The sequence below is a fragment of the Marmota monax genome, unplaced genomic scaffold (genome assembly GCF_021218885.2).
Source record: "Marmota monax isolate L192 unplaced genomic scaffold, Marmota_monax_Labrador192_F-V1.1 WCK01_AAM20220418_F8-fsc00014, whole genome shotgun sequence".
Classification (NCBI taxonomy): Eukaryota; Metazoa; Chordata; class Mammalia; order Rodentia; family Sciuridae; genus Marmota; species Marmota monax.
The window spans coordinates 14,663,614-14,679,416 of record NW_026695222.1 but is presented as its reverse complement, the minus strand read 5'-3'; the positions used below and the strand labels follow the sequence as shown (position 1 = coordinate 14,679,416).

General features: G+C 40.0%; 1 protein-coding gene across 7 annotated transcripts in view; it reads right to left on the bottom strand.

The window, feature by feature from the left end:
- Cbfa2t2 (CBFA2/RUNX1 partner transcriptional co-repressor 2) overlaps positions 1-15,803 on the bottom strand; it is a 143,731-nt gene that overhangs the window by 12,175 nt on the left and 115,753 nt on the right. For all 7 annotated transcript variants that reach the window (XM_046433611.2, XM_046433612.2, XM_058575693.1 and 4 more), the window contains 5 exons: positions 14,939-15,120; positions 12,765-13,018; positions 8,079-8,164; positions 6,595-6,790; positions 587-655 (listed from right to left, as the gene is read on the bottom strand). In XM_046433611.2, coding sequence (XP_046289567.1) covers positions 587-655; positions 6,595-6,790; positions 8,079-8,164; positions 12,765-13,018; positions 14,939-15,120 — 787 coding nt within the window. The remainder of the gene's footprint in view (positions 1-586; positions 656-6,594; positions 6,791-8,078; positions 8,165-12,764; positions 13,019-14,938; positions 15,121-15,803) is intronic.

Below are 15,803 nucleotides of genomic sequence, written 5' to 3'. Positions count from 1 at the left end.
CCATCCCAGGCCCTTTTTTTTTTTTTTTTTTGGTATTTTTTATTTAGAGATAGGGTCTTACTGAGTTCCTAAGGGCCTAAATTGCTGCAGCTGGCTTTGAACTCAAGATCCTCCTGCCTCAGCCTCCCAAACTGCTGGGATTACAGGCAAGTGCCACCACCCCTGGCCTTTGTCCATTTGTTTGTTATCTGAAGAACAGAGAGATTAAAGGGCTGCTCCAAGAGCAACATTGAGTGAATGTGGCAGCAGTGTGAACACACTGTGTGATGCTAGCAAGGAGATCAGGCAGAAATGAATTCAATTTATATCAAAAGGGTGGGAAGAGCTCATTATTTCATGCCTCAGAGTAATCCAACAGAAAGGTGAGAAAGAACCTGGAGGGAGCTATCCCAAACCCCTGACCTGCAAAGAAACATGACAGGCAGCCCAGGACAAAGTGGAAGGGGGAAGAAGCAAGAGCCATGAGCTCCACCAGGGGAAGTTTCTAGACAACCAGACAGCCAGTCACCAACCTTTCCCCCAGTGTGTGTTCCCTGCTTATACAAACTAGTGAGTTCATGCAGGCTCTAAGCAGATAGACACATACCTGTTTTCTTCCAAAACTCCACAGGTACGTATCCTGTTCCTGGTCTACTACTGAATTCCCGCTGAGAATCTACAAAAGAAAAATAAAGAATATAGGGTCAGAAGCTCTTTTAATCAGCAGTTTCATTTTATGAAACATACACAATTTTTTTTTTTTGGTGGTGATGGGGATCAAACTCAGGGCATCATGTGAGCTATCACTACCTCTAAGCTATCACTCGGAGCCCTGAAACAGATTTTTATTAGACTTTTCATTCATTAGACTCAAAATGTATTGCCTTAGTCCAAAAAAATTTCTGATAAAGGAAAATCAGATTATGAAATAATATCAAATATTAATAGTATTTAATAAACAGTGAGATGATAAGCCCACAGATATATGTACATTTGTCTCTGTGTCTCCATTTTCTATTTAACTCTCTCCCCTTGTGCACACACAGGTCTCTAGCTCTGATTTGTAGATGTCAGGAAGGATAGCTTTAGTTTCTTGGCAACTCAGAATCTCTGTATATAATTTAAGGTGGTTTCCTTTTAAAGTTTCTTAAAATGCTTGTGAACTAAACTAAGGGAGGGGAAAAAATAAACAAGTAGTAAAGAAAATACACAGAGGGGGCTGGGCTGGGGTTCAGTGGCAGGGCGCTTGCCTAGCATGTTGTGAGGCACTGGGTTCCATCCTTAGCATCACATAAAAATAAACAAATAAAGGCATTCTATCCATTTATGGCTACAAAAAAATTTTTTTCAAAAGAAAATATAGAGAGCTGGGGATGAAGGCACACACCCATGATCCTAGCTACTCAGTTTGATGAGGCAGGAGGATCAAGCTTGAGGAGAGCCCTCGCAACTTAGTGAGACCCTGTCTCAAAATTTAAAATAAAGAGAAGAAAGAAAAGGTGCAGGTCTAAAATAGTGCTAAGCCCAAAAGACACCCCTGTGATTCACTAGGAAGGACATGGGTAGAGGGTGACTCATCACAGAGTGTTTGCCTAGCACATGTGAGGCACTAGGTTAAATTCTTAACACTGCATAAAAATAAGTAAAAGCATTCTGTCCACATATATTTTTGGTGGTATGGGTGATTGAAACTGGAGGATTGGGGGGAGCGATTACTACTGAGCTATATCCTTACTTCCCAGTCCAGGTACTTCACCACTGAGCCACATCCCCAGCCCTTTTTATTTTGAGACAGGGTCTCACCAAATTGCTTAGGACCTCACTTAAAAAAAAGTGTTCTAATTAATTTAATGCTGTCAACAACCGACCATTATTATTTTCTTTGAGCTTTAAAAAATGTATAGTGTGGTAGCAAACACCTGTTATCTGAGCTACCCAGGAGGCTGAGGCAGGAGGACTCCAAGTTCAAGGCCAGCCTGGACCCAGTCTCAATATAAAAAATAGAGCCGGAGGGCTGGGGATGTGGCTCAAGCGGTAGCGCGCTCGCCTGGCGTGCGTGCGGCCCGGGTTCGATCCTCAGCACCATATACAAAGATGTTGTGTCCACCGATAACTAAAAAATAAATATATTAAAAATTCTCTCTCTCTCTCTCTCTCTCTTTAAAAAAAAAAAAAAAAAAAAAAAATAGAGCCGGAGATGGTGGCACATACCTGTAATCCCAGTGGCTCAGGACACTGAGGCAGGATGATCCCAAATTCAAAATCAGCCTCAGCAATTTAGTGAGGTCCTAAGCAACTCAGACCCCGTTTCAAAATAAAAATATAAAAAGGGCTAGGGATGTGGCTCAGTGGTTAAGTGCCCTTGGGTTCAATCCCTGATACCAAAATAAATGAATGAATGAATAAATAAAATAAAGACTGAGGATATAGTAGCTCAGCAGCAGGGCACCCCTGGCTAACCCCCTAGATGTATAGGACAGAGGATCTCTAGATCAGTGATAAGAGAACTTATCGGAGCCCTAGGTTTAGTGTCCTGTGCAAAGGCGATGGGATAAAATAAATCTAAAATTTGCCATTTTTAAAACTGAGGTGAGTTGGGTGTGGTGACACACACCTGTAATCCCAGCAGCCGGGGAGGCTGAGGCAGGAGGATCAAAACTAGTCTCAGTAACTTAGCAAGACCCTGTCTTTAAATAAAAAATAAAAAGGGTTTGGAATGTGGATCAGTGGTTAAGCGCCCCTGGATTCAATCCCTGGTTCTAAAAACTACCACCAACAAAAAAAATAGTTGATTGGTTACTGGGGATTGACTCCAGGGCACTCTACTACTGAGCTTCATCCCCAGTTCTTTTATTTTACTTTGAGACAGACTTGCCAAGTGGCCAAGACTGGCCTGAAACTTGCAATCCTCTTGCTTTTCGTCTCCTGAGTAGCTGGAATTACAGGTGTGTACCACAATACCAGGATAAGTATAGAACTATGTTAAAATGACTTTCTTCAGAAGTGATTACAAATGAATAGTCTGTGCCCCTACCCCAATACTGGTTCAACCTAGATCTCTCAGATCTTGGCTAATTTTTGGAATTACTTCAATTAGTACTCTATCTTCTTGGCCTTTTTTTTTTTTTAAAGATTTATTTATTTTTATGTGGTGCAGAGAATTGAACCAGTGCTTCAACATCTTAGCAAGCGCTCTACCACTGAGCCACAACACCAGCCCTCTGCCTCTTTTGTACACTCCTTCTGGAACTTGTGACTTGGAGTATGAGTTGAGTAGTTCTTCTAACATTCTTTTTTTCCTCGATGAATGATAATAATAATTTCTTTAAGTTTTCTTTTCTCTGAAGAACTGCTATCAACTGCCACTTTTGTCTTATTACTTCGTTTCTATCTTTCATATTAGAGGCTCACTTCTGGAGCCTGCTCACCCTTAACTCCTCATGCATGCCACTAAAAAGTTACATGGGTCAAGCATGGTGGTGAACGCCTAGAATCCCAGGGACTCTGAAGGCTGAGGTAGGAGGATAGCAAGTTTGAGGTCAGCCTCAGAAACTTGGTGAGATCCTGTCTCAAAATAGAAAAATAATAAAGCCTGGGAATTTGGCTCATTGGCTCCCCTGGGTTTAATCCCCAGTACCAAAAAAGTTACAAAAAGTGGCTGAGACTATCTACTATGGTCTTAACTATAGGCAATTATCCAATCTTGCCTGATTACTGGTCTCATTGAACAGATATATTCAGATTCTTGGGTCCCTGAACCCTTTAAGGAAGGACCTGTAGAAAATACACAGGCTGACACTCATTTTGAGGAAAAACTGATAGCAAGATTCATTTCTGTCCTTTAACCCCCGCCCCCCCCCAGTCAAGGGAGAATGTGAGCTATCTCAAGAGTGAGCTTTGGGGGTAAAGCAAGGAATACATATACACATTGAAGGGAGACCATGAGTCGCCTCCAGAGGGAGAAAGAGCCTAAAATTTTTTAAAATTGAAAATTATTAGATGGTTCACAAGTTCATAAAAACATTAGTGTGAAATTTAATGAAAAATCGGCAGGTAAACCAAAGCAATGTGTAAAAATGATGCCAGATAGACTGGCAACCCTGTCCTTACAACTGCTGACAAGACACATTAAGAGCGCACTAGCTATGTCTTCTCCATTAATGTCAGAGGAAACCACTCATCTTACTTTTGTAAGAATTTTCTTCTTCATGATTTTTGCACTTATTTATGTATCCTTAGGTAAATTATCAAAATAAATCACTTGTTAGAACAAAATTGTTCCTGAAAATACTGTGAATCTCAAAGTTTTCAGATGAGAGATATGTGTTTTATTTCATTTATTTATTTTTGGAGTGCTCTATCACTAAAAATATTCCCAGCCCTTTTTATGTTTTTCATCTTGAGACAGGACCTCTCATGAGTTGCCAAGGATGGACTTGAACTTGTGATCCTCCAGTCTCAGTCTCCCAACTTTCTGGGATTACACTTGGTTAAATTGGTTCCAAATTATCTTATTTTTTGAGAGGAAAATATTAGTAATAACGATGACAGGATACAGATTTAAATTAGGACCACCCCAGGTAAAACTGAAAATATAGTCAATCTAGCTAGAAGGAGGAGTATTGGTAATGCACAGCAAGCAATGTTTAGACACCACCAAGACGTGAAATTCTGGCTTGAGAACACCACCTCTCAGGACTGTGGCCACTTTGCTCTCTACATCAGCTCATGTGCACACACACACACACTCACTCACTGATAGAAGGCATGTAGTTTGGAAGGTGAATTTCAGCAGTTTCTGCAAGTTGTTATCATGAATATTTTTAAGGGTGTAGATCGTGAGGGAGACCCAAGGGTTAGATTTGTCTGTTTTTGATGTTTTTATCAAAGGAATCACACAAGTACAAATATTCTGATATCTTTCTGTGCTACACATACACGTAATGGTGCTATAATCCACGGCTGGATCAAGAGATAGGGCTGCTGGTGGGGTGGGAGAGTGGGCTCTTTTAGCCACTGAGCATTTGGACACATGATATTAATTCTGGCTCTGTCTCAGCAAGTTGCAGTCTTTTTGAGACTAACAGCTGTCTTCTCTGGAATGTGCTAGGTCTGTCATAAGAAATTTGTTCTCCCCGATGACATTTGGGAACTTAAAAGTGGGTGGGTGGGTAAAGAGCGTGATCACAGATGGCCTGTCATTTAGCTGTGCCTGTGGATAGGGTACCTTTTCAGTTACTGGGTGAAAGTAAAGGAACATTTTGGGGGATAACTCTGGCTTCTTAAATATTATTTTTGAGAGAAGAACTATCTTGTCTCTGCTGCTTCAGGCTGGGAAAACGTGAGATGGGACAATCCAGTTTGGTATAGCCAAACCTTTTGTGGAAGGCTACCAGGAAGTGGTTGATAGTTTTATTTTCCTGAATAAGGTACTGGGGAAAAGAGGAGGCAAAATGAGGCGAACACTTTCTAGGTTACTCTGAGAAATAAAAGTGATGGCACGAGAATACAGTTGTTATTATGATATGCACACAAGAATAACTCTGTTCTTCCCCCACTTTTGTTAGAGCTGGCCATAAGGAAATTCTCTAAACCACCTTGTCTGATAATTGGTTAGTAGATACTCCTCATTCTACAGAGGTCCTGCCCCATGCCCTGAAGGAAGAGCTGCTGCAAAGAAGACAAGGATGTTGGAGAAGGAGTTGCTGGGTTTCCCCACCCAGTCCACTGGCATTAGATACACAATGAAGACTTCATAAACCCCCAAGGGTCAGGGCTAAGAGAACTTCAGAACACATTCAGTTAGCCAGACATGTGGAGATTGCTGAAAGATGGCAGGTCTGGAGAAGGCATGCAAACTCTGTGTCCCTTCCCCCATATCCTTCCTTATATGTCACTTCATCTGTATCCTCTGTAATATACTTTATAAGAAATCTGTTCCCCCGAATTCCACAAGCCACCCATCCAAATAAAAGAATCCAAGCAGGGAATTGTGGGAAGCTTGGTTTATATCCAAGAGGTCAGAAGCATGGGTAAAGCAACCTGGGGCCTGTTCCCGGCATGTAAGGCTGAGGTGATACAAGTTGGGGACTGAGCTCCCAACATGTGGTACCTGACAGTACCTCCAGGTAGACAGTGTCAGAACTGAATTGGACTGGAGGACAGTCAGTGGGTCTCCACTGCTGCAGGACCGCTTTTTTGCTGATGGGGAGAAATCTTTTGTGGTGATTGTAGTGTGAAGAGCACAAGAAGGAAAAAGACAGTTTTTCCTGACAGGATAGTACATTCAGCAAGCCTGAATTTAACAACCACTCTTTGATCATTCTCGTGTGTGTGTGTGTGTGTGTGTGTGTGTGTGTGTGTGTGTGTGTGGTATGGGAAGGGGGAAAAGAACAAAATAAAAAATATTCTCATTCTCTGAGGAAGAATGAACATTCTTAGAATATGACAAGTACCAGCACTTCACATATTTTTTCCTTTACTCTTCATAGTCACCCAATTCTCCCTAACTCCACAGTGTAGTACCACTTTTCTTTAAAGTAGAACAGATCTGGCATATTAGGTGGAATCCAAAGGCTGATGTTTACTCTGAGTTCCGTCAGACTCTGCCCTTACCACTGCTGAGTGAATCTGCACTCCCAGGGCTGTGCTGCCTGGAGACCAACTCGGTCCCTGTTTTCCTCATCTCTGTGTTTTCATTAAATCGTCTTTTCCAGTAGTTGAGTTCTTCACGGTCAGATTCCTGGCAGCGCCTCAGAACTGCCATGGAGCGCCTTGTTTTCTCTACCATTTCCATAATGCAATTCAGGGCCTGACCGAGAGAGAAAGTAAGGCTGAGATGAGGAAATTCAAACAATGTACACTGAAAATTGAGGACAGGCAAACACAATATATATATCCTTACACATTTATGTGGGATTGGTTCCAGGAACCCAGTGGATACCAAAGCCATAGACATTCAAGTCTTTTATATAAAATAGGGTTGTATTTGCATAATCTATGCATATCCTCCCATATATCTTAAATTAACTCTAGACTACTTATAAATACCTAATCCAATATGAATGTGATGTAAATAGTTGTTATACTATGAATACACAAGGCCTACAGCACAAAACACATAATTTAAGTACTGTCACATGTTGCTTAATGATAGGGACATGTTCTGAGAAATATGTAATTGGGCAATTCTGTTGTGTGAACATCATGGAGTATACTTCCATAGACTAAGACAGTTACAACCTCCCTAGGTGACATATCTTGTGGGAAGATGATCATAAATGTTGTAAGTCGTTGACTGAAATATCAATATGCAGCAGATATTGTATTACTTTTTTGGATTAAAAAAAACTGTTTTTTGGGTTCTTCCAAGTTGAAGTAACCATACAATCTCATTATAACATGAAGCTTTAAAAACTGATTAAACCATATTAAGTCTCTGCCTAAATAAATAGTCATGTGATAAAACTAGAGATTTCTATAATAATATGAGACACAAGGATCAGCAACAATGATTGCTCAAGGAGAAAAAACTATAATATGCCCACTTCAAACAGGCACTACACATTTTATTCCCTTTTTAAGGCAGGAAAATTCTTCCAAAGGGAAAGAGAACCCAAGCTTACATTCTGTACACTACTAATTATTGTTTGTATTTGGAGGAGTTCCATTTACTTAATTAACACTTTCTATGTGTCCGGCCCAATAGTAACCATGTTATATATTGGTAAAACCCTACTGTGAATTCAAATAATGCTGAATTCTTTTATGTATATATAAAAACTAAGGCTAACAAAGGTAAAACAATTTACTGAGATGAAGAAGGCAGGAAGAGGGAAAAACTGGAACGTAAACTCATAAGCCTATGCTTCAACCATTTTCTATATGATCACCTGGTTCATAAACTGAAGAGATCATCCTACCAAGAGCTGAGTGTGACTCCGTAGCTCTCCAGCTGAGGGAGTAGTGGAGAGTTTTAATTAAAAGAAAGGATCTCATGGCTCTCATTATATTCACTTCAAGCATACATGAACTGTCGGTAGTATTAAGAATTAACGGTAATAAAAAGTTAGGGAACTTAAACATGCTAAGCTTCTTACATGGTCAAGATGTTTCCATTCATCAGCCCATTCCCTTTCTGTCAAACGGTGGTCTACCAACTCATCCTGATAGCCTCCATTTAGACCTATTAGAAAATAAAGAATAATATGAAGAGTGGGAAGAATACAGTAGAATTAAATTCTGCCAAGTAAACATACACAATCTTAAAAACTTTAATATCATAAACTTGAAAAAATACTCCACACTTACAAGCAGTTTTTATTTTTATTAAAAATAAAAACTTCACTGAGAAAGCAGTTCATATCCAACATAGTGGGAAAAATAAAAATTTCAGATGATACTTTGCTGACAGAAAAGTGATACAATATAACTGCTTAACCACTAAAACTAGACTGTATAATGGAAACAGCAGTGTATCACCAATATTTGATATATACCAAAATTTCTTTTTTACTCTGTGTGTGTGTGTGTGTGTGTGTGTGTTAGTTATTAGGGATTAAACCCAGGGGTTCATGCATACTAGGCAAATGCTTTACTCCTGTGCTATAGCCCGACCCAAATAAACATTGAAATTTCTAGGAATACCATGATTTTGTGAATCAAGGGTACACCAAATCAAGAAGTAACACTATTTTGAAAAACTCATGTTACAGACAGTAACACACTGATTATAGTCTTTGAGTCATTAATAAAACACTCTCACCATCAGTCTGAATTTACAGGTATATTCATATTGGTTCTGCATTAGTGTAAGAATCTGCTTATTTCATCTTATTTTCCAGTGTAGCCATGTCTGAACACAAACACATTTAATAATGTAATAACTTCTTACATATTACAGTTATGATAGAATATTGATCCTAAAATTATGGATTTAAAGTAGGCTACAGTATCCATGAAGTTCATTTTAGAAGAGCAAAAGGGGAAATATATTTGCTTAAGAGAGGTGGGTTCCATGATGAATTAAGTAAGGATTAAGAACCATTGGGGGGGTGGGGGGATGGGAGTAGAAGTTCATTGGATTGCACAAAGGAAAGAGGGGATGAGAATGGGAAAGTCAGTAGAATGAATCAGACAGAACTTTCCTGTGTTCGTATATGAATACACAACCAGTATATTACATCTTGTACAACTATAAGAATGGGAAGTTATACTCCATATATGTATGAGGTATCAAAATATATTCTACTGTCATATATAACTAAAAATAATAAAAAAAGAAATAGATGTCAAATAATTATAAATAAAGTTGTCATTTATATAACAACAACAACAACAAAAACCATTATAATAGAGGACATGTTTTCAAGCAGGTCTGGGAAAAATTAAGGAATCTATAATGAGCCTGGCAGACAGAGTATTGACCCTAAAAGAAATCATAAATAATCATTCAAGTGGGCCACAGTAGCACATGCCTGTAATCATAGCAGCTCACAAGGCTGAGGCAAGAGGACGGCAAGTGCTAAGCAACTCAGTGAGACCCTGTCTCTAAATAAAATACAAAATAGGGCTGGGGATATGACTCAGTGGTTGACTACTCCTGAGTTTAATTCCCAGTACACAAACAGAAAAATAAAAATAGATAAATAAACAAATAATCATATAAAGTATATTTCAAGATGATAGGGAAAAAAGTCTAAAACTGTTAGAAATACAAATGAAATCTGTTAAGATACATATGGCTAGTTTTTAGCTTTCTTTTCTCTCAATCAAACCGGCAGAAAATGTGTATGTGGAGCTGGGGTGTGGCTCAGTAGTAGAGTGCTCACCTAGCTTTCATGGGGCACTGGGTTTGATCCTCAGCACCACATAAAAATAAGATTTGTCCACCTAAAACTAAAAAATAAGTTTGAAAAAAGATAAGAAAATGTGTATGAGGAGGTGGGGTGAATAGATACTGGTGAGTGAAGGCAAGGGCAAAATACCACTCTTTTTTTTTTTTTTTAAAACAAGGTCTCCCTAAATTGCTGAGGCTGGCCTCAAACCTGCAATCCTCCCACCTCAGCCTCTGGAGTCACTGGGATTACAGGCACCACCATGCCCAGCTAGCAAGTCTAGTTTTTAACAGATAAATAAGAGGTGTGGGAAAATAGGAAGTAGGTTTTAAAGGAGGATCCTGATATACTGCCAAGACCGAATCTCTGGGGATCCGAGTTTGCATCTGAATCTTGTTTCTGCCGTTTATTAAAGCTATATCTATTGGCCATAGTTGTTCTTTATCACATCTGTTAAATGGACATGAATGCTTTGGGCTTCTTTGAGAATTAAATTACATACTGCAGTGTTAGCAAAGACTCAGTTAATGCTGGTAGCTGGAAACAACAAGGCTATCAGCCTTCACCATTTAGCTACCACTGCATGAAGTCTGCAGCATTAAGCCTCTGAAAAAAAGCCAGTGAGCCAAGTGGCGGGGGAGGGGCAAAGATGTTGCAATATTTTACTCCACAAGGTAAGTGCCTCACAAATGGAAATGTAGGAAAAACCCTGGAAGCAAATAGCCCTTTGATTCTTCCTCCTGAACAATGGTCAGCAGTTAAACTCCAAAAAAATCTTCTGCAATAAACTTGTTTGAATACAATCTAAAAAATTCTAAAAACAGATCACAGATTAGATTTGTTGGGGTCCCGCCCCGCCAAATTTAATGGTTTGAGGCTAGGATATACAAATTTAACAATCCAGCAAAGGAGATAGTTTTCGCTCCATTGCAGAAATTACTATTCTTGAGGCTTAGAGAACCCAAGCAACTTCCATGAGATCACACAGCTAGTTAGATGTAGAGCCAAGATTTTTTCCCCCTGGGGCGGGGTTGGGGGTGGGGTGCTCTAAAAGCAGAGCAATATGCTCAGCACTTTTTTGTTTTCACTGAGACAGGATCTTGCTGAGTAGCTGAGGCTGGCCTCAAACTTGTGATTTTCCTGCCTCAGCCTCCTGAGTTACTGGGATTACAAGTATGTACCACTGGGCGGGGCAGATGTAGAGGCAAGATTTAAGTTTAGTTATACCTCACCTCCTTATAAAACATTTATAAACTTTCACAGCTCACACTGAAGTGGCACCCCCTTTCTCCACAGAAAAGCCTGCTTCACCATGGCTGATTTTAGGACTGCAGCAAGAGTCCGTTGTAGATAAACTTCCTATTTTCATGTTGCCCTGTTTACTTGGCCACTGGCAGAGAAGATACCAGCACTCCAGGTGCTAGACACCCCCTTACTAGTTTTTCACAAACTTATCCAGTATAGTACTTTGAAGAAATGTGCAAATAAGGCCTCTGGCCTTGAGCTGGGCTTCAAAGAGATGTCTACTACATTTTTAAGATAAGTTACAAATGGGCCCATGGTAACAGCTGGCAGGGGGAGGAAAGAAAAGGGGAGATGAAGCTCTCCCCTTCTCAGGTGTTGTCCTTGAAGAGTTAACATATCCAGAACAGTGAAAGAAAAAGCTGCTTTTATGTGAACTTCTGCAGACTGTGAACTTCTGAGCCCCTCCCCTTACACACTGGGTATAAAACTCTGAAACTCCCTGAACTCGGGGTTCAGGGGATTGATTGATTACAGCAAAGGCTGTACCCTCTGAACCTGGCTGCAGCCAAATAAAACTGTTTCCTGCTATCTTCGGTGCCTTGCCTCGTTTGTCCGTAAAACAACACCACATTATTTTACACCTTTTGTGTTTATTATTATTTTAAAAATTTTTTTGATACCAGGGATTGGATCCAGTGGTGCTTAACCACTAAGTCACATCCCAACCCTCTTTTTATTTTGAGAAATAGTCTCCATTAATTGCTATCATTGGCTTAGTGATCCTCCTGCCTCAGCATCCTGATCTGTTGGGATTTACAGGCATGTGCCATCGTGCCCGACTTTTGTGTTTGATTTTAAAGACTTTTAATTCTAATATAAATTCAGACTTACAGAAGTTATGAGTAGTATAAAAAATTGTTATAGGCCAGCATGGTGACACATGCTTGTAATCCCAGAGACTTGGAAATGGAGGCAGAAGGATCACAAGTTCAAAGCCAGCCTCAGCAACTCAGCAAGCCTTAAGCAATTTAGGGAGATCCTTTCTCTATTAAGTGCTCCTGAATTCAATCCCAGCAAAAATCCTTACATAGCTATTATACCTTTTGTATAGATTTCCATGTTAACATTTTACCTCATTTGCCTTTTAATTCTCTATTTTGAACCATCTGAGAATAAGTGAAGCCCTTTTATTCTTTATTCCAGTGTACTTCCTAGAATTTGTTCAGTTCTAGTCTCTATCATTGTATATATTTTGCTATTTTTGTAAAATTGATTTTCCCTTTTCAGATTTTTTGCCTCTTTTTTTTTTTTTCCTTATGTTTGAAGGCAGGGGTGCTCTACCACTGAGCTACATTCCCAACCTTCCTTTTTTTTTCATTTTTTGACAGGGTCTTGCTAACTTGCACAGGCTGTCCTCAAACTTGAGATCCTCCTGCTGCAGACTCCTGAGTAGCTGGGATTGAAGATAAGAGCCACTGGGCCAAATTTCAGTTTTCCTTCATATAATGGAATAGCAACAATATTTGAAGCCAGTTCAACTTCTAATAAGATCAACTATGATTGTAATATTCTTTTTTATGTATATTATTGCTTTAATTTATCACTGAAAAGAAGCAATAGCACTGGATTTTATTACTGAGTAGGAAAGAAATTCAAGGATTCTGTCTAGATTTAGACCCTCAACATGCTGTTTAGGATACTTACTAAGATTGTGGTGCCTCTCACGAACTTCTCGATGTTCTAGCATCTTATTGGGTTCCCGATATAGGTGAGAAGTTGCAATATCTTCTAACGTATAGTGCTGGAGAGGTGGAGGAGTAGGATGGAACTGGCCCCCAGGATTCATAAGGGGCACAGTGAGGGCAGGACTGTGCCTAGGAGCAGGGCTGATGGTACACACTCTCTTGGCTGGAGGCTCAGGAGGAATAGTATCTCTTTCAAAATTACTCTCTTCCCTTCTGTAGAAGAAACAGAAGCGCATATCTGCGCATGTCAACAAGAGTTCATGCAAACATTTCCTGAGCACTACTCTACATGTACTGTGCCAGCATGTTCTTAAGCAGGAAGACTGTAATGAAAAGGGTCTTGCTATGCTGCTCAAGTTAGATAAACTCCTGGGCTTAAATGATCCCTCTGCCTCAGCTTAGGAGAAGCTGAGAACTATGCCACCATGCCTAGTTTAGGAAAGATTTGAGGCATAAAATGAATAGTCTTTAGGGGCAAAGCATATTATTATTATTATAAATTGCTGATTTATTCCAGCATAAAAAGAGGTCAAATCTATCCATAATCAGGCAGAAACATATAATCCTCATGAAGAGAACAAGTAAATGACATTATTTTTCTATGAGAGGGGAATATGGAAGGTAATGAATTCAAGTATGCTTTAGGAATATTTTAAGGTCAAATGTGTTCCTATGGAGGTGGATTATTAAGAACAATACCGGCTGGAATTGTAGCTCAGTAGTAGAGCACTGTGTGTGTGTGTGTGTGTGTGTGTGTGTGTGTTGGGCGGGAGGTACTGGCTTTGATTCTCAGCACTCATAAATTTTTTTAAAAAGCCCATCAACAACTAAAAAAAGGGGGGACACATAACTAATCCTCTTATTACTTGATAGGATTTTCAATCACTCAGCTTCAACTGTCACCAATTTTCCATTGTTGTTAAAATATTGCTTCCTTGATAAACTACTTGGGATATTGTGAAATAAATATTTGGTCTTCATCCAGTTTCCAGGCACATAAACTCCTAAAATCCTTGGAATCTTCAAAGTGTTAAGTGTCTTTTTCTATGTTAATGACTGATGGAAGGAAGCACCAAGGTAACTTCCTCATGGGGGATGGTCCCTGGAAGGACCAAGGCAGCTTTAGAGGGCTGGGACTTTCTGCCCAACCCCCAACCTCTAGGGAAAGAAGAAAGACTGAAGATCAAATTTATACTAGTGGCCAATGATTTCATCAATTATGCCTATGTAATGAAACCTCCACAAAAATTCAATGGATGGAGAACATTTTTTTGGGGGGGGGAATGACAATAGGGATTTAACCCAGGGGTGCTCTACCACTGAGTTACACTCCAGCACCCACCCCCACCTTTTTTGAGACAGGGTCTCACTAAGTTGCAAAGGCTGTCCTTGAACTTGTTATTCTCTGGATTCGGCCTTGGAGAAGTTAGGATTATAGGCATAAATCAGCAGGGTCAGAACAACAGAACAGGGAAGATCCTGGAGGGTGGTGCACTTACCAGGATAGGGTGTGGAAACTCCACTTTCTATCCCCCATATCTTGTCCTATTCATCTTTGTAGCTGGTTTTTATTAATAGCCTGTGTAATATCCTTTATTATAAACCAATAAATGCCAAAGTTTCCAAGTTCTGTAAGCTACTAGAGCTAATTAATAAAATTTGAGGAGCAGATATATGAAACCCAATTTATATAGCCAGTTAGTCAGACACACTGGTAAAACAATCTGGGGTTTGTTTTAATAGCATCTGAAGGAAGCATGCAATTTAGGGGTCTGAGCCTTCAAACCACAGAATCTGCCATAGTATTTCCAGGTAGACAGCATCAGAACTGAAGGACAACCTCTACAGAACTGATTCCTGCCTGATGTATGGGGGGAAATATCCACATTTGGTCAAAGAAGTCTTTTATGTTGATTGCTGAGTGAAGGTATAGGAGTAAACGAGTTTCTTCTGCTTCTGGAGCAGTGGACTACAGTCATCTGAAGAATTGCTGGGACAAAGCAAAACTAACCTTAGAAAGTCTAAGACATTATCCATCTACAACCACAGCAATTAAATTCTTTCGTTCAAAATCAAAGAGGAAGGTCAGTGAGGTTCCAGAGAGCAAGAATAATAGATCTTTTCTTTGCTCACCTCTCTGGACTGGGTCTTTTTCCATTTCCATGAACCTCCATGAGCAGCTCTGAAGAATCGGCAGGAGACGCGATACTGGTGTTGAGCAGAAGGTGTTCGTGCTGAGCAAGGTACTGGGACGGGGTCTGCTTGGCAGCCCGAGCACAGTGCAGCAGTTCTCGCTGCAGCAGGGGCAAGTTGGCCTTGAAAACAAGAGGCAAATTTCCCAGTGCTGAGCCCTACACAACAGGGATTAGCACCTCAAAGAGCTTTCACAAAGCAGGTTAACACAAGACAAAAGCTCTCTGCTTCTTAGTCAGATTCTCATCAGCCTCTTTTGTGAGTGAAGTGTGGTCTATTATGCAGTACTTGAATTACTGCTACTTGTTTCTTGCCCCCAAAGATGTAAATGAATCCCCTACAAGGAAGGGACTGTGACTCATTTACTTTTGTGGCCTAGTCAAGGGTAAAAGTTCAATAAAAATTTGTTGATCATAATAATTTTGAAACAATTTTTGAAAGACCTTGGTCAGGTATAGCCTACACAAGAATAGGAGAAATTAACTCTACCATTACAAACCCTAGTTTCTCCCTTCTGAGTCTCCATCTATCTCTGATAGCACTATTCAGCCTTCTCTTCATGTTCTCTAGAGTGCTACCTTTGAATTCTGGCAACTGGAATTATTCTAAAACATAAGGGATTTATTTTTTGGGGGGTGGGGTAAGGTGAGGATGTTGGTACTGGAGGTTGAACCCAGGGGCATTCTACCACTGAGCAACCAACATCCCCCTGGCCCTCCTCCTCTTTTTGTTTGAGACAGGATTTTGCTCAGGCTGTCCTTGAACTTGCTATCCTGCCTTAGCCTCTGGAGCCATCTCAACCCAC